Source organism: Agrilus planipennis, unplaced genomic scaffold (assembly GCF_000699045.2).
Source record: "Agrilus planipennis isolate EAB-ADULT unplaced genomic scaffold, Apla_2.0 scaffold317, whole genome shotgun sequence".
Taxonomy (NCBI): Eukaryota; Metazoa; Arthropoda; class Insecta; order Coleoptera; family Buprestidae; genus Agrilus; species Agrilus planipennis.
Window position 1 is genome coordinate 54,121 of NW_020439372.1, and position 20,207 is coordinate 74,327.

A 20,207-nucleotide genomic window follows, 5' to 3' on the forward strand; every position below is an offset into this window, starting at 1 on the left:
TGTCGTCGGTCATTATACTTATTAATTATTGTCGGATTGTTAATACTGTCAGCCATCATGCTTTCTTAATTGCATTACGCAATCATCCAAAAACATTTCTGTTTTAAACCCTTAACCTTAACTTTATTGTCAACTAAAAGACCTCTTCTGCAGCTTTAAATATAATTTTACTTCATAAGTACGTACACCTACATCAACTGAAAGCTTATTAGTACCTACCGACATGAAAGCGTAAATTTAATTTACGCCTTTTAAGCCCTAATAGGTAATTAACTAAAAAAAACAGAGAATAGTTTACAAAAAAATGAATTTAAGTAGTTTAAAGGAATCTGCATCCTTGTTATTAAAATAGTTGGTCATTTTAATTCATCGACTGTCCACTATTATGCCTTTTAGTAGTTGACGTTGCTGTTGTCGGCCATTATTCTTTTTCAATTGTTGACGTATTGTTGTCGTTGTCGGCCATCATGCTTTTTTAATTGTTGACGTATTGTTGTCGTTGTCGGCCATCATGCTTTTTTAATTGTTGACGTATTGTTGCCGTCGTCGGCCATAAAGCTTTCTTAATTGCTTTACAGAGTGATCCAAAAAACTCCCTGTTATGAACCCTTAACCTTTCTTGCAGACTAAAATACCTCTTTTGCAACTTTTTAAATATAATTTTACTTCATAAATATATATAGGTACCTCTAATATCTACATTAATGTAAATAACTCATTCAAGATACAGTAAAAAAGAACGACTTCATTTAATAAGTACCCATACCTATCTACTAAAAGAAAACTGTAACTCTATGTTTGTACGTGACTAATAAACTTTCGAACGGATGAAATTTTATTTGTAAAACTACGACCGAAACGAAGTACAATAACGTGTAAAAGTAATGAACTGCTCTATAACCACCGTGTGTATTTGAAACTCTGGTCAGTAGTAAAACGTTAATGAGCAATCACGTACAGGCATTACACAAGAATTATTATTTCCGAAAGATGAGAAGCACTTGCTCAAAGTTTATGATTGTGTAAATAGTTTTAATACATATCGTTTGATTAACAGGAAAGCAAGGATAATAAAGAATAACATCCCCCGAACGGTACTCATGGTAATAAACTTTGACACAAAGTTTAAAAACGAGTTATTCCTTAAAATCAAATCGTGTTTTTTCGTTTTTTTTTAATTACCTATCGTAATAGTTGAAAATATTTTCCCATTTTTAAGTAAACTTCGATAAAGCGTTTCGAAAAAGTGAAAAGCCTATTTGACACGAAATGACCAAAAAAGCATTTCACCTCCGCAAACGCTTTAGGTATTTAATTTTCTTTAATAATGTAATGGTTGATTATATCAATTCAGCCCTTAATTAATTAATAATAATAATCTGCCCCTGCAAATGAAAATCAGCTCGTTGGATTTTGTTGCTCATTTTCCGGTCTTCTTTTGTCGAGTATTTACGAACAATCGCGTTTTAATTAGCAAAACTTTTCGAGGAATCCGTGCCTCGAGGCACTTTTTAAAATCTTTTCTTTAAGGTACTGTTTTTAATCCTATACCGATAATATTGGATGGTTCAGTAGAATGCTTTTGTTCTTCTCAGGGAGTTTTATAAAACTGATACGTGGTAAAGGTACCTATACCTACAGATCTACTAAAATATTAAATGGAAGGAAACGTAGAAAACATGTTGCCAGAAATATATCCAGAGAAAAGACATTTCTTTTGCATTTGAAATTCAAATTTCACTTTTACAAATATTTTACATTAATTTTGATTATAAAATATAGATAATATAAGTTACACCTCTGAAATTCTGTTTTAATAAAACTTCCCCAACTACATTAATAAACAAAACTTGATTCTAAACTTCACTTTGAATACCTACATGATGTTTATCGAATGATAAATCAAATTCGCGTCTCCCGTACCAATGTTAAAAAGTGAATTGCAACTAAAACATTACTTCTATACATACTTCATTTACTTTCTGTAGCGATGTGACCCTTCCAATGTCTTGGATGCGCGCAGGCAAAATCGTAGGTTGGGAGAAAAAAGCTCATTATACTCTCGACTCTTGTTCATTATACATACTTTTTCATACAGTACCTGCCAAAAGTTTTGTTCCATCATGAATAGTAGTGCGAGTCGAAAACAAGCGTTGAAGCCTTTAATATGTCTTCAAATATAAATAAACATCTCGTTGATATTTTCATTAGTAAATGGTACAAATAACAGCACATTTGAGCAGTGCAATTGTAGTGGATAAAATGGTCAATTTTTCCGTGCAGTACTGTACGGATTATACGCTCCTCACCGGTTAATAGTTTGGCCGAGAGTTGTCTCCTTCCTTATCTGGTCTAGTGCTGTTCTTTTCTACTTTGCGCCGATCAAACTGAAGGTCACATCGCTACAGAACGTAAACGAAGTATAATTTGTGAACTTATTCATTACAGAACAGAATCGTCCAGTACGGAAAAAAAGTATTATTACTAGATATAAGATAAGCTATGGCGTGAAAGTCGTTAAAAGTTAAGTTTTTAAGAACTTATCATATTTATTACCTATTTGATGGCCTTATCTATTGCCCAAGTAAGAAACTTAGACTTATGCAAACTTTAGCAATGGTAATAATGATTGCCTACTAACGACTACCGGGTAAGTTTAATGAAGGCGAAACTTTCATAAATATCCATGCAAGAATGCAAGATAGCAGAGCAAAATGCGAATCTCAAACGGAAAGTTTTAATAACCGTTCTTGGCGCATTGTGTTTATAAATGATCCGTACTGTTTCTAATTCCGGAACTCCAATTAAAGCCACAAGATAATAGAGATAGTTGTTAAGTAATTTTCTTGATATTTGCACTTCCTGAATATCATAATACTTGCCAATATCAGTAAATTATGTCGCATGCAAGTTACAGTTTTTTATACTCAAAATGCAAGTTATATCTTTTTATACTCAAATTCTGCTCGCCGTCAGTCAGCTATGCGCTCAGTTACGACTCGCCGTTTAGCATAAAAAACAGTTGATAATTGTCCTTAAACCTAAAACATTCATGATCATAAAGTCATCAGTCCCAAAACTTGTTAGACATACATCTTTTGTTTTGTTAATAATCTAATCTAGGTCTATCTCTCCTGCTCCTAACTCCTGTTTCTTCTACTAATATGTTTCTAGCAAGCCTTTTATGCCTGAAAAAGTGTCTTACCAACCTATCCCACCTACTTCTTATTGACTTCCATAGCGCCCTCTGTTCTCCTACTCTTTCTAATACCTCCTCATTTCTTACCTTCTTTATTCATCTTTCACCGAGGCTTCTAACCTTTTCACGTTTCGCACCCATACAGCACCGTACACCAGACATACATCATTAACGATCTTTTTCGAATTTCTAAATTAACCATTCGCGAGGACCGAAGTGCCTTTTTTTTGTTAAAGGCTACTCATTCCTCCGTTATTCTCTGTTTTATACCCCAACTGCTCCTTCCATCCTGAGTTATCTGACTTCCTAGATACCGAACATTGACATTGTAAAATAGAAATCGTAGAATAATCAACCTGTGTATAAATGTCAAAACTGTTTAGAAGCAGGTGTCTGTTTGTCATTGTGGTGTTTCTTTTGTTTCAGGTGAAACGGAGCATAATGCTGAAGATGGCAGATGCCTGTCAGGAAGTTTCGAACAAGCAAAGCTTCCACGAGATGTATGTCCAGAGACATAATAATGTGTCCATTCTTTACGCAGACATTGTCAACTTTACGCCTTTATCGGAGCAACTTTCCGCATCCGATTTGGTGAAAACTTTGAACGAATTGTTCGGAAGGTTCGATCAAATCGCGCAGGTGAGTAATCATTTTTCTTATGATCGCGGCTATAAAAGTGGTTAAGGGCCATTTGTAACAAATGCAACTATGAAAGAAGGAATGTTTTTACCCTGACATTCCGTATGAAAACGCATTTAGAAGAAATTCAATCCGTTTTTTTTTTTTTAATATTGGTCTTACCAAAGACAATAATAATTCTACTGACAATAATCAACTTTTATTGACACGGACGCAACCAGCTTTCTTTTTTATGGGCTAAGGGTGGGCTACGTCGCTGTATTTCCATATTACCCAAGATGCATTGAGTTCCATAAAAATGAGATAAAACCGCAAGTAGTATCTCTAGTAGAACCACATTACGAACCCAAGTAGGAAAAGTAAAGAGTGTCTCAGAAATAAGAAAGCGGTTTTTCACCATCTTCCCCTGGGAAGTGAAATTTTCATGGGACATGTTAATCGAAACAACAAATCGCAATTGCATTTAAATATCAACAATAGTAAAATTGAAATGTACTGTCAGTTAATTTTAAAATTAAACTGTGTATTTTGAATACAACCCTGTTAGAAACTAACTACATTTTAGTAGTTCAAAAACTATCATAATCACATTGTCGACACACAACATTTCAATAAATTTGTCCATAACTAAACCGAAAATGGAATTGAATTATATCCTTGAAGCAGCTGAATAGATAGAACAATCCATTCCCTTTTAATTAGATGAATTTTATGGTTTCAATAGAAAGCATTGTTAAATATTGATTACAGCTCAATTAAAACAATTTTAAAAGAATAATTAAATAAATATATGCTGAAACCAGAAGCACCTTTTAATCTTTTAAACAACTCGCTATCAATTTGTCATATTGCTTCTAGGTATAAGAGTAATTCATAAAAAATAAGTCTAAATATATTATAGATTAAAATANTCTGGAAAATCTAATCTGTCTTTATTATACATATAAAGGAGATAAGAGAAGTTTCCAAATATAGGCGCTAGTCCGGACGATATTCTTGATATATTACTGAAGTATACTTTATTTACATTCTCTAGCGATGAACCCCTTCCAATGTCTTGGATGCGCGCTGGCAAAATAGTAGGTAGGGAGAAAAAAGCTCATTATACTCTCGACTCTTGGTCATTAAACTTACTTTTTCATACAGTACCTTCCAAAAGTTTCGTTCGCCTACCAATTTCAAGACCTAATCATGCCTATAACTGTGTGAACATGGGATTGCAAATGATAGATGCTATTAGGTAATAACATTAATTTCCAGTTTCAATGATATTTATATGATTTCTAGACTGTTGTTGGATCATAAACAAATGTTCTCGAACTTTCTTTAAAAGATCTGTGACTCAAATGCTGGAACCTTCAAGGAATCAGTTCCAGATTTATAAAATATGATTGCCGAAATGTAAAATAATCGGTGCGGTTTAAAATCCCTCAAAACTTCTGGTAAAATAGAGTATTAAATATTTACATTTATAGGTGAACTTCGAAAGTTGTGCAGGCTTTTTCGGGCATTTTTTATACAAACCCTTTCTACAGAAATCCTATGACATTGTTAGTTACTTAATAGAGGATTAATATGCAACATTAATTTGAAATCATTTTTTCGGTTTTTAATTTACCCACTACATCAAATTAATGGGGGAAAAATTGTTGCTGTTGTCACACCCCCGCCGGGAATCGAACCCGGGACCTTTGGCTTTACGCACCAATGTTCTGACCACTAAACTACGAGAGGTGACAACAACAACCACGACCAACCGACCTACAAGGTTAACGATCCGTCGAACTAATGTAACTATATACTGAATATACTATGATTAAACATACATATAATTTAGATATCTTTTAGAAGTGAGTTAGTTTAATATGAAATATTATTCTGAAAATTCATTTCTGAATTTTTTACCCACTACACGCTACCTCAAATTAATGAGGGAAAAATTGTTGCTGTTGTCACACCCCCGCCGGGAATCGAACCCGGGACCTTTGGCTTTACGCACCAATGTTCTGACCACTAAACTACGAGAGGTGACAACAACAACCACGACCAACCGACCTACAAGGTTAACGATCCGTCGAACTAATGTAACTATATACTGAATATACTATGATTAAACATACATATAATTTAGATATCTTTTAGAAGTGAGTTAGTTTAATATGAAATATTATTCTGAAAATTCATTTCTGAATTTTTTACCCACTACACNAAGTTAATAAAAATCGAGGGATCGTTAACCTTGTAGGTCGGTTGGTCGTGGTTGCTGTTGTCACCTTTCGTAGTGTAGTGGTCAGAACATTGGTGCGTAAAGCCAAAGGTCCCGGGTTCGATTCCCGGCGGGGGTGCGACAACAGCAACAACTTTTCTTTCATTCATTTGAGGTAGTTTGTAGTGGGTAAATTAAAAATCGAAAAATGATTCCTTTCTACAGGTTGCCGTTAAGACAAGTAAAAAAATGTAAAGCAGACATTGCATCAGTCAGGAATTGAACCCAAGCAGAACATCATCATTCCGGTTGCATCAATTTTATGTTTATGATTGTGTATGAGTGCTAAAATTTAAGATTAATTCATTGGTATAAGCATGAAATGTAGATGTATGGTTTCATTTAAAAGAAAATTGGTAAATAGTTAAATAAAAACGCCTCTATTTATTTTTCTTTCGTCTATTTTTACTACGCCACGAAAAAAGTTTTCACCAACGGTAAATAAGTTGAAAATTGTGTATCTTGTATATTTTTCATTCGCGGCGAGAATTGAGCAATTTATAGGCCATTAATTCCGCTGTGTAGATAAATAATTTGTTGGGTTAAGAAGGTCGCGAATGTGTTCATTTTGAACTCCCATAACCATAAACTGTAACTACTGTTTGATCAATAACAATTAAAGGGGGTGCTATTTAGTCGACGGAAGGCTGTTAAAACTATTTATAACAATACAAATCCTTTTGAAGAGATTGCATTATAAAGTAGTATTACGTAGTTGTTTGAAAATCCTAGACGCTACAAAAAACCCCGGCCATAAAGTGTATGAGGGCTGTTAAGTGTAAAGTCAGTGACTTCATAAAAGGTGAAAGTCCAATTAAAATTTTTATTCTATTTTGAGAGTCTGCATTATCTAGAGATAATTTCAAAAGGTTTTCTCACAATGAAAGACTAACTGATTAATTGACTATATCTATGATAACGATAATAGTATTATTGGACAAATTTCACGATGAATTGGTAAAAAATGAAGAAAAAAGTTCTCTTTCACTAGTACAATGCATCGCCACACTCGTCAGTAGCTAGGATATATTAAGGTATAAAATGTTTTTTCACCACCTTATTGTCCTGATTTGGCAATTTTCTCGTCTAATGAGGAGACTGTTGTTGAAACTAATGCCTGTTTTACAAAGTTAGATAAAACATATTTTCAAGAAAGGTCAAAGAAGTTAAACTAAGTCTATTGAGCTGAGCGTTGAAAAATAAATATAGCAAAAGTCACTGGCTCATCAAACAACCCTCGTACTCTGTAAAATACAATATTTGACTGACAGTGTCATTGCAGCTGAACCACGTCTTTGTTCTGTAGTGCAATTTTTCTAGACGTTTTAGTGATTATGATAAAAAGTCTGGAAAATCTAATCTGTCTTTATTATACATATAAAGGAGATAAGAGAAGTTTCCAAATATAGGCGCTAGTCCGGACGATATTCTTGATATATTACTGAAGTATACTTTATTTACATTCTCTAGCGATGAACCCCTTCCAATGTCTTGGATGCGCGCTGGCAAAATAGTAGGTAGGGAGAAAAAAGCTCATTATACTCTCGACTCTTGGTCATTAAACTTACTTTTTCATACAGTACCTTCCAAAAGTTTCGTTCGATAATGAATAGTAGGGGAGTCGAAAACAAGCGTTGAAGCCTTTAATATGTCTTCAAATATAAATAAACATCTCGATGATATTTTTAGTAGTAATTGGTACCAATAACAGCACATTTGAGCAATGCAATTGTAGTGGATAAAATGGTCAATTTTTCCGTGCAGTACTGTACGGATTATACGCTCCTCACCGGTTAAGAGTTTGGCCGAGAGTTGTCTCCTTCCTTTTCTGGCCTAGTGCTGTTCTTTTCTACTTTGCGCCGGTCAAACTGAAGGTCACTTCGCTACAGAAACTAAACGAAGTATACTTCAAGTTCTCGACTATCTCTTCCTTTTACTGAATGTATAAATTAACAGGTTGCAGCAGGTTCCGTAGAAAATTCAAATACTTTATAAAAGTGCTGATGAGAGGTCCTTCATCAGCATGTGATCATCTTAATATTCTCTTTAAACAATCATCAAATGCTTTTAACTTAATTTACCGTTCTATAAGGAAGATAAATGATCCTGTTACATTTCACAAAACAAATAAATAGCAAACGTTCCTTTCTCAGTCTTGAAATCTAGTCCTATCTCTCTGAATATGCTAATCCTGGCTATTATCCTTGGAACTCCGCGTAGTGCGGATATTACCGATATATGTTTTTGTTACAGATTTGTTCGAGAAGCTACAGGATTTAATGTGGACATGAGGATAGGAATACACACCGGAAATGTACTCTGCGGTGTACTAGGACTCCGTAAATGGCAATTTGATGTATGGAGTGATGACGTTACATTAGCCAACCATATGGAATCGGGAGGAATCGCGGGGTAAGCACATAACTAATTTAATTTTCAATGGGATACTACTTGTATACGTAACAATATCTGACATTGAAAATAAAATTTGAACCACTATAAACTATCAACAAAAATTTATAAATTATATATTAGTCATATACCATGTTAATATATTTAACCCTTGTTACAAATTTTGAATTTAGATAGGCAGGTGTTGTACAAAAATAATTACAACTTTCCCACTACATTGTTAAATAAATCACGTCTTACAAAAAGCTATCATAGTTTTCGTACCGTTTTATGAGACACTCTTTTTACACTGTATTGTAAAATTGTCGTAGCTTTTGCACTCAGTTACACAGTATGTTATTACAAAATCGTTCATTATTTTTGTACCATGTTATAGGACAGCTGAAGAACTGCTATCTCATCAGAATTTGTACACTCTGTTTCAGTTTAATTTTAATTAGAGATATTATTTTAATTAGAGATAGATTTGCTTATCGTTATTTTATTTAATTATATTGGAAACTTCCATAATTTCAAATGCATACAAGATAGTCAAGTATCTCTTGAATGTTCTTTAGCAAACAATAAGAGACCGATTTGGTCCCAATAGTCAGGTCATGTGAAGGTCTTCGACGGCAACCACCTTTGTTAATTTTATTGTCGATGCTCTCAATTGAATACAGGTTACAGGAATTTCATAGCTCGAAGCAGAGTCATACCTTGCTGGGGTTTTCCCCTTATTGGCTTCTAACTAGTATTCTTTTGTTCCGGCTGAAGAGGACCTTAATTGGTCCTAGAACGGCCTGAGGCAGAGGGATTTTAGTCGGTAGGTCCCAGGACTTCTTCCTCGGGAATCCGACACTACCCAGTCGTACGGACGGCTGGGTGTCTTTTGAAGATTTCCCCTCTTCCATGAAAACATTCTTTTGCTGCATAAGAGGTATTGGTGGTGGCACCAGAACAATTTTTGATTGTGTCACATAATTCAGAGCGAGTTACGTTTTGTCCTTCTTGTTAATTTGCGTTTTTAATTCATATTTTCTTCGTTGTGCCTGTAGTTGTAATCCGTTATTTCATAGTTAATAATTAATTTGTAATATAGTCTTTTATATCAAGTTTCATTCGCTTCGTTAAATCAACATTTTGATAAAATACTGCTCGTGATTTCACGACAAACACACCCCGTTAATGTATTAAAGAATTGCCACAATTTTGTAGGAGGGTTGACTCTGTCTGACCATAAACTTCAAAGTAATGATACAAAACCTAATGAGTATACCAAAACAGAGATGTCGACACACATTTGCCTACGACATGTTTATTATACATATGCATCTAGTACTATATTATTACAAGGGCAAATAATATTTTCAAGATAATGTAACCTTTGAAGAGGGTTGACGCTTTCTCTCGTATACTGAAAATGTAAATTAAACTAACATAATTAGTTATATACTCCGTAAGTCGTGTGGATTAAAGCTAATTTAAGGTCCATAAAATTTGAAGCACAGCTTGGTACATTTTCGAAATCTTACTTTGATGTCTTTGAATGGTATTAAGACTAGGGAGAATTAGTTCCTTAGTCAGTGTAGAATAAATGTACCTACAAAATTCTGTCATAAACAACCCATTATGTTAGGGGAATGTTGAAACCTAATTTAAATTACCCTGTCACAAAAGGGACGTCTTCATTTTATTGTTTTACTTTTGTATAAAGAGAATATCCTTTTCCAATCAATTTAGGTTGAAAATTTGCTATACCTAATAAAGGCAAATAATTACCTACAGAGAACGACATTAATTGATAAAATGGATCGATCAATAAAAGTTGTATAAAAAGATTATTTATGAACGACTGTTACTAAAAGTTTTTAATAAAAGTTTTTAGACGGTAATCAAATAAAACAATTGCAATATCTAGTAAAATCTTTGATCTAATTTAAATTAACTGATAAAACTTCTGTTTACCGTACTTTAAGAAACTAAACTTGTTAAACTAAACTCGCTTTCGAAGTAATAAAAAGTTATCCCTTACTTCATCGAGTTTATTATTCCTTTTTGTTTTGTTGCACAAGTCCCGCAAATTACTTTTACTCGAAAATACAAAATCAACCAGAAACTAAGAATAAAATAAACATAGTCTTGAGATACAACATTTTAACTCCATTTAAAATAAGTGCAACAATACGTATCTAAAGGAAGCATAAGAAGGCGTCAAATCTGTTCAATTTTTTTAGGGAATATTAGTATATTCTAATAAACTATAAATTTTAAAAATGTTGAAATTGTTGTAAAGTAGAAGAATGAAGCCTTATATATAGATTACAGAATATTTATTTTTTCAGGAAAGTCCATATTACACGAGCTACACTGCTTCAACTGGGGGATAAATTCGAAGTTGAGCCGGGAAATGGAGCTAGTCGGGAACCATACCTAGCAGACCACAAAGTGGAGACGTTTCTTATCGTACCTCCAAAGGTTTGCTTCTTTCATTTTTGTTTCTAAACGAATCAGTTGCTCTTTTTCGGCGTTTATGATGAAGTCGTTCATGCACTGCTCATTATTTGGGTGTGATTTAGTTATTTTCTAGAATTTTAAAGAGCACCACACGATTTGGTTTAGCATCCTTTAAAAAGTCAGTTTCGAGCATCTATCGGTTTTAGCACGTCATCATAAGATAATGACTTATCTTACTCTACTTATAAACCACCAAAACTTCTTTAACATATATAATAGCATTTTGATAAGCGCTCAAGATCCTCTACACATTTATGTCTCCTATGATACCCTATTAAAATTGTATATTCCTCACCATGATCATAAGGTCGTCAGTCCTAAGACTGATTGGAAACTTCCTCCACTTTTCCCTATCCTGAGCTCATTTTCGCATTTCCTTAAAACTAGAACATCCCACATCCTTAACTATTTGCGAACAGTAATCTAATCTAGGTCTACCTCTACCCCTCTTAACTTCTGTTTCTGCCTCTAATATGTCTCTGACTAGACCTTCATGCCTGAGAAGGTGTCCTACCGACCTATCTCGCCTATTTTTTATTAACTTCCATAGAGTCCTCTGTTACTATTCTTTCTAATACCTCTTCATTTCTAACCTTCTTTACCCACGGAATCATCATCATTCGCCTGTAACACCACATTTTGAACGCTTCTAACCTTTTATTTTCCGCCGCGTCCACCGTCCATGTTTCGCACCCGTACAACGTATGTTTCTAAGAAGTTTTAATCCTTGAATGAAATTTACATGCATCAAATAAGGAAGAAAGTAAGATCGTGTATAATGTCAGAGTTTTCATAAATAAAACAGGATTTTCTATTAGTTATCAATTTTGTTCAGATTTGCGTAAAATGAATCATTAATGCACGATTCCAAAATTAAAATTAATTATATAATATTGAAGCTTTTAATACCTTAAGTGGTTTCAATTAGCGCTTTCTTCGTTGCGGTTAAATTCACCTCGGTCGCAAATAACAAAAACTGTAATTGGAGAGTATATACCTCGAGATTATGAACTTAAATTAACCCCGACTGGAAATTTGTTTGGGCAGGCTCTATTAACATCCTAGCGGATCTGGATTTACTAGAGCATGCCTCATTAAGATTTATGTGGCCTGTAGATACTATCTTTTAACCCTTGAGCCTTCTTTATAGCCTGATCTGGCTCTGATGCCAATAACCTTTTTGAACCCTTTTACGATACGCCCTATTAATGTAGTCCTGACGTAGTAGGTATTGGACAAGTCATTCTTCAAAGTGATATAATAATTTTTTGAAAATAGTAATAAATAACGTTTTCTATAAAAAATTTGATTTGTTTAATTTCTATAACTTATAAGTTGCAGGAAAGAGAGCATAAAAACTATATAGGGAATGAGAGAGAAGGTTCTGTGGGTAAAAAGGACGATACGTACAAGAGTCATTTTTTTGTTTAACACAGATAAAGTTACCTACAAAAACTGACTGTAATTTTCTTGCAAACTCGGTCAACGAATTCAGATTTACGTTTTCATTTTTTTTTCCGAATTCTGGTTTTGCTAGCGTACAGAAAATTTCATCTGAATGAAGCTAACGGTAAATCCGTGTTAACTTGTGTGAAAACAATGGACAAAATTTCAGACAAACAAACTATGAAAATTAATGCCTTCAGGTTTTCCACCGGATATAGTTTCTAGGAACTGCATTGATGCAGAAAGGATTAAAATGTGCATCACATAATGAAAATGTTTCCTTTATTTTATTTATTTACTTCGCTTTATTTGAGAGAAATTTGTATCTTCAGTACAAAATTTCTTAGTTAAACTCCAATAACGTTAATATTTTAGTTTATTTCTATACAACAATTTTAAAAACCTTCGAAAATTAACGACTTCTTAATAACTATTATATATTTTATAACAACATCCCAAACTTAATCTTGTTTATTATTATCGTTACTATGTTAGATAATATTATTTCATCACGCCGTTGAAACTTTATTTCTAAAAAAATTGCATTCACGTTACATTAAAAGTATACCAGTAAAGCGAGGTTGAAACTGAAATTAGTTTTCATAAAAATAGCACCTGCAGAATGAATTGTCCAATAAACTCAAAATTGCATTTCAGCAGAAATTTTTCATTTTTCCCGTCATGTAGGTCTGCCCGCTTTAACATCACCTATGTATGTATGCCTCTCATTGTTTAATAATTAACTCGGAAACTACGTAACCCAGTTCACGCTTTAATTATGAATAAATTACACTTTGAATATTCAAAAAGTGCAAACAAAACTTTAATTCTCTAATTTCATGATTTTTTTTTGTTTTCATGAACAAAATATTCTTCTTTGTAACAATTATTCATCTTTGACGCCAACAGAAGCACTGTTTTTCATTTTGATATAAACTAACAATTTTTTTCTTTTTTTAACATGTTTTATTCAGTTTCAAAGCCCACACTTGGACATTGTAAAGATTTAATGTCAAATCAGTTATCCGTATATTTAAATGGACCTTGTTGGAGCATACGTAATCCTAAAATATAGCATCGTACTACAGATGGCGTTTACCGCGCCTTATGTGGTATTTTCTAAAACGCGCTATTAAGACAGCAGGTAAAAGTTGGTCTGTGTTCTGTCGGAGCTGCCTGCGACGCGCTGATGAGATCCAAAAAGATCAAAATCGCGATCCGCGTCTGGCAGTTTCGACAGAATACAGACCACTTCGAATTATTTTATCCAAATCAGTTAGTTAGTTCTATAGTGACAATACTATTTAAATTTTAAATGACTCAATACTTCTAGTGCAGAGAAAGTGGAAAATATGATTAGTCCAACATTTATGTGTGCTACAGTGACATTTATTGAATGAACTTTGAAAAGAAAATAATATGTACATTAATAAAATATATTATGGCGCTTGTACGTAATTACCATATTGAGTTGAGTGACCACTTCGTCGCGTGATTATAAATCATTTTGTACTTTATATTTCGGAATTGTACGGTGAAAAACACAATTTTCTCTTGCGTGTACAAACGAATTATTGTACATATACAAGAAAAGTATATCAACAAAAAATTTCTTATATTGTAACTCAATTATAAAATGTACAGTAAATATACTCATACGTATCTATAGGTTCGTCACTATATCTAAAGAAGAAAAAACATGGATTTCAATATGTAAATTAAAACTCAAAATCTTTAGAAAACACAGGAAATCAAACATTCCGGACTAGGTGTGTAAGAAACTTAATATTGTTTCCAGAAAAATGATGTGGAAAATAAGGCAGATAGAAGCCCTAGGCCTAACGGTAGAAGCTGTTCCGAAGATATGAATGGGACTGGAATTGCAACACCAGGACCTATAACACCTCGTTCACGACCCTCAACTAAAATGACAAAATACGTTGAATACTGGGGCGCTGACAAACCCTTTGCTAATATTGCAGAAAGCACAATTGCGAAAAATATCGAACTTACGGTATGTCATATTAAGAAGCTTAATTTATTACATTTAACTCTATTTAGGTGCCTGTCTGTCCCATTTTTTTTAACGTTTTTGACGTAGCTTACCTGAGAGGGTAGGGGTCTGACAAAAGGCTACGTTGAACCACGTTTAGGAATGGGGGTGCACGTCAAAGTGACGTAGCTTCACTTTCAGACTTAATTAGCACAATTCTTTTTAATTTGGCGATTCAAAAGTTCAAAACCATAAAAATATTTCTTTCAATTTTTTAATGGTTTGATCAAAAATAATTAAACTTATAGCAAGCCTCTTGGTGTAAGCATCAGCAGGTTTACGTATCTTTGTAAGGAACCTTTATAATATTTGTTAATTCAAAGTTCAAAGTTTAGGGCAGAATAACTAAGTTTTGTGGGCAGCGTCATTTGATTTGAATTGAATTAATAAAGTTCGGTAACGTAATTAAGCCAGCTTCCTACGTATTCACTTGTATATACTAACAACCTTCTTGTTCTCGTACATTAATTGATAACAAGATTTACTAAATATTAGATAATGTCTCCGTTGCATCTAACTGCACCATGAAAATTTTGCGGTCAATTAAAACTTCAACCATTAAACTGGAGTTGTATTCAAACTATCCAAGTTTCAATGCAATAGGATAACGAATCCTTAGTTTGATTTATAGCATCAAGGATACCCATTATTAGAATGCCTTTTTCGGGATTCCACATATGAAGGTTCCGACGAAACCTTATTATCCTGGCATTGTTGTTCGTCTACCGTTAAAGGTTTTTAACTTTTAAATGAAATCAAATCTCAACTTGCAATGCCCATACAATATATAAATACGATTTATTTTCCTAAGAAATCAGAGCTGATAGGATATGAATAGGGATTTTATAGGTTAAACCAAAACCACCGAAAACCCAGATGAGGGACTTTTTGAAGTTACATTTTCTAATGCTATGTTGGAACCACATTCAGCTATCAGCTCTGGTTTTTGCATGTGACATGTAAATCTGTAGCCTACAACAGGAGCATAGTCAATTTTTCTTGCATGGAACAAATGATAAGAACTTATTTTTGAAAAATAAAGTACATTCACAAATTTATTGTTCTCTTTCGTCAATCAACGTGGATTATGCAATAGGTCTTTTTTAAAGACTTCTGGACGGAATTTTAATTGCTGACAGACATCCCATTCATGAAGATGATATTCAGAATCGCATAAAAGCTTTTGAAAAGCACTTCACAGTGCAAGTACGTTAAAAGAGACTTGTTAGAGAATGTGAACCTCTTTTTGAAAAGCCATTTAGTGAATCTGTTCAGAATTTTTCATTTTCCCTTTCAGAGCGTCGCTATGATAGAATCCAATTTGCTCTCTGACGGAAGCACGTGCTTGGAATGCAAGTAAGTAATTGTACATAGTTGTAAACTACTTTATCTTCTATTACTTACACTTTCGTACTCTTATTTTTAATAAATAGATTCATGCATTTTTCTATGCACGCATATAGATATGTATTACAGAATAAATTAAGACAAACTAAGTCTGGAATAGTACATTACCAAGAAAGTGAACACAATAGGTTATGCATTTCAAATGAAGTGACTATTTTAGAAATGTCAGAGTATAGTAGGCATTGAACTTCATTCATACCACCAAATATGTAAGAATAATCGTGAATCCTGGTATCATAGCTAGTCCATGATGAGAAAATCTTTTACCTCATCTATATAATGATTCTTTCCCTTTAATTTTGAAATATATAGAAATAAATAAATTAACCAGTGTATTACCTACAATTTAATATTAATTTTTCCTAACAGGTGTTTAAACTTATTACTAAAGTGGAAACATTAAAAACCTGCTTTCTCCGCAAAGTTTTTAATTTCCTTTCTAAGGTCGTAAATTTATATGACTTACCTACCAATATGGAAGAAAATGAAGCATTTGGATACCTGTAAAAAATATCATTAAAAGTTTCTAATATTTCATAGTAGGTATCTTAAAAATACAACCATAAAATTTAAAAATAAAAATTGAGTTCTTAAAGTCCTTGAAATTGCTCATAAATTGTTTGACAACAGCGATTTTAAGATATTTTGCTCGTAAGCAATAATTGTCTCACACAAATTAACAAAACTCAATAAAACGTAAATATTTTGAATCGAAATTTAAAGGACTGTAACACCCAAGTTGTTTAATGGTTAAAAAGTACATACTCAACCCTATTATATTGATTATGGTCGAAGTATCTGATTCCTTTTAGACTATTACATCTTATTAAAGATGCACCAGTTAATGATGTTTCCGGATACCGGAAAACCGAGTTAAATGCCTAAAAATGCACGTGTTCTCGGATTCTACATCAATCATTTCACCGCGAAATGAAACACGAAGAAGTGTCAATTATTTGCATAAACGCATATTTACTATTTACTTACGTATTCCCAATATTATTGAATCTCTACTGTACACAAGTGCAAAACAAGGTAAACAAACATATCCGGTGTTTGTAATTGGTACTGTCTATTTATTCGCGAAATTAACTGATTAATTATTTATGTGTCGTGCCTTCTCCAACAATGTATACTGTAGTAACTGAAACAAAGGAACCTGTAAGTGTATTTTGCCAACGACAACATTACGTCAGTGAAAGCTCGATGTTCTGATAATTAGTTTACTAGACATTTTACAAGTATGTACCTAGGTTTCTAAGTCAGCTTCAACAGTTTATAATGTTAGTTAATTAATTGTTAGAATGTTTTGATTGACAACAGTATATCGTCGTTGTTTGGAAACAAAAATTCGTAACAAACTATTGACAGCGTATCATCAAGGAACGGCATCGAGCAGAACTTCATTAAACTTTATTCTAACATGTTGTAATTTTGGATCTTTGGAAAGCATCTGCCACATTAAAGATTAGTTCCACTATGACTGCTCTTCTAAATAGTTATTTCTGGATCGGAACAGCCTTACGAATTATCGGCGTAATAAACGTTTTTATTCGGAAAGCTCTTCTTATTCGAAAAGCTCGCCGAATTCCTTAAAAGCACGTACCTTAGTAAACAACAGCAATAGAAAAACGTCATAAATATCCCTCAAAAAAAGCGTTGGTATACGTGACATAGACGGGTAGGGCAATATCAAGTTTATGGCTAAGCATCTGTACCTTTTCATATGAATGTGTACTTAAAAGGAAGTCGGAGAGAGAACCAGGGAAGTATCGTATGTACTTTAATGCTTATAGATTATGCAGAAGTGTCAGGGCTGTCGCCTGAAGAAACAGGATTTCAGGATCCTAAAACTCTGTCTTATTGATGTAGTCCCCATGACGAATCATGGTAACGTCAAAAGTCGTTTCGTCTCCCACTACAACGGTTATTCTTAGTAACTCCAAAGCTGTTGCTAAATTCACTCTGAATCTTAAATCTCATTAGGGAAGGTAGGTCGGAAGACCCTCTTTAGCCTCTTTTCAGGAATCGTGAAAATGGTGGTTCGGGTAAGAAAGATGAGACCGGCGAAATGAAGCCAGAAGAGAATGACAGATTTCCTGTGGAATATTACTGCCCCAGCATTTGCTTAAACTATCCAAGATAACCACAGAAAAACTTCGACCAAGGCAGACAGACCCGGAATCGAACCGGCATCTTCCCGAATGCCAAGCAATAGCCCAAACTTCTAGGTCATGCCACTCGAGCACTCTGAACCTTCTCGCAACAGCTTAAATAGTAGTTATACAGTCCCTTCCTACAGTTCCCAGTCATACAGTATTTCAATACCCATTTTCCAGGGTTAGGTTCCCAAACTGTGTTACAGTACCCACATTCCCTGTTGAGTTTGTTCGAATGTTCTTAGATCCTAGGTGCTTCCTTGATGACCATGGGGAAGTAGTGTCTCTCTCTAGCTAGCATCTCTGTCTGGTTGAATTGGATGTCGTGTCCTGTGTCCCGAATATGTTCTGCCAACATTGATTTGCTATACTGTTTCAGTCGAACGGATCTCTCGTATTCCTTTATCCTTATTGCGAAGGATCTACCTGTTTCCCCGCTGTAGACCTTTCCACAGAACCATGTATCTGGCAGACTCCCTCAGATTCCAACGGAACAACATCCTTCACTCCGACAAACTGGTCTCTAAGTTTACCACAAATGTTGAATATTGTCTTCACGCCTTCCTTCTACAGAATTCGGCCGATTTTGTCACTGATTCCTTTGGTGAATGGCAGATGTGCTCTTCTTAGGCCCGTCTGCGAGGTTTTCAATATTTCTATATTGTGCTATTCACATCTCGCCTCCGGTGCCCATTAGAGATAAGATGCATTGAGATATCTGTTGGTGTAGGTAGACTTCGGGTACACAGTGCATCTCAAGTTGCTATCTGATCGACTGGACACCACAGCATCTTGGAAGGTCGGTTTTCCTTCGCGTTTCCACAACCGTTTTGTACCAAAATGGCAGCAGGTTTTCTCAAACACTTCAAGCTGCACGTTTTCGAACATCCGCCCTATAGTCTATACCTAACACCGCGTGAACTTCAGAACTAACCTAATATAGTTCATTGAAGGTTAAAAATAAAATAGCCAATATTTATGCCATTAGTTACAGGCTAACAAAATTTCTTGAAGGATATAACTGAATAAAACATAAAATTAATGACGAAAGTTGAGTATTAATACATCAGTATACCGTGTACCCGAGATAAAAGTGTTCAGTCTCAGAGACTGTCGAGAGACTGTCAAAAAAACTGTTTAGCGTCTGTGAACGAGAGACTAGAATCTCTGAATGAGAGACTCGAATCTCTAAATTAACAATTTTATCGTTCGAGTCTCTCATACAAAAACTGTGAGAGATCTATAAAAACATCTAGGCAATAACTGAGAGACTGTGAAGGACTGTGAGAGACGCTCTCAGAGAGACTGGAGAGAGACTGAAATTTTTTTATCTAGGGTATCTGAAAACGGATCTGTAAATATACATAGTTATTAAAAAAGTAATGTCGAACAAGTAAAGAATATTATTGTATTTTTTGACATGTTATTTAAATTGCTGTTGCTGTAATGTGATGCAGTTTTCAGCACATCATGCATTAAACAAATACATTTGCATTTAAATGGGTCGACTTCCGCATTTGTTGTGCTACAAAACAATGAAACTATGGCAGTAATCAACTTTTTAATATACTATTGAAACATTTGTACCACATTTGAAAGGAGTCAATAGCAGTTTTATGTATTTCATTTTTCACAGAAAATGGTGTAGTAACGATGATTTGCATCCCCTGTTTCTTTGGTTTCGGAAAAGGCAACAGGAAGAAGAATATCGAGAACAGCCAGATACCGACTTTCCTTTCTACATTACGTGCGCCACGATGGTCTTTATTGGTATGGGTGTTATGCAAATTTCCACTGTTCCTAGGTAAGCCGAAAATATAAACATTCGATTCACAGTAGGAGTTGGCCTTTCATCATAAGGTCGTCAGTTCTTAGACTGGTTGGACACGTACCTCCACTCATTCCTATCCTGAGCTAATCTTCGCATTTTCCTTAAAGTAGAACATCCCATATCCTTAACTATTTGCGAACCGTAATCTAATTTAAGTCTACCTCTACCCCTCCTAACTCCCGTTTCTGCCTCTAACATGTCTCTGACTAGACCTTCATGCCTGAGAAGGTGTCCTACCAACCTATCTCGCCTATTTTTTATTGACTTCCATAGAGTCCTCTGTTCTCCTATTCGTTCCA

The 20,207-nt window shown here is 34.3% G+C and overlaps 1 protein-coding gene across 1 annotated transcript in view; it reads left to right on the plus strand.

The window, feature by feature from the left end:
* The window catches only part of LOC108742235 (adenylate cyclase type 2), a 77,509-nt gene that overhangs the window by 40,409 nt on the left and 16,893 nt on the right, over positions 1-20,207 (plus strand). Inside the window, exons 5-11 of the mRNA XM_018477327.2 lie at positions 3,626-3,842; positions 4,985-5,078; positions 8,358-8,516; positions 10,841-10,973; positions 14,257-14,472; positions 15,809-15,867; positions 19,714-19,873. Coding sequence (XP_018332829.1) covers positions 3,626-3,842; positions 4,985-5,078; positions 8,358-8,516; positions 10,841-10,973; positions 14,257-14,472; positions 15,809-15,867; positions 19,714-19,873 — 1,038 coding nt within the window. The remainder of the gene's footprint in view (positions 1-3,625; positions 3,843-4,984; positions 5,079-8,357; positions 8,517-10,840; positions 10,974-14,256; positions 14,473-15,808; positions 15,868-19,713; positions 19,874-20,207) is intronic.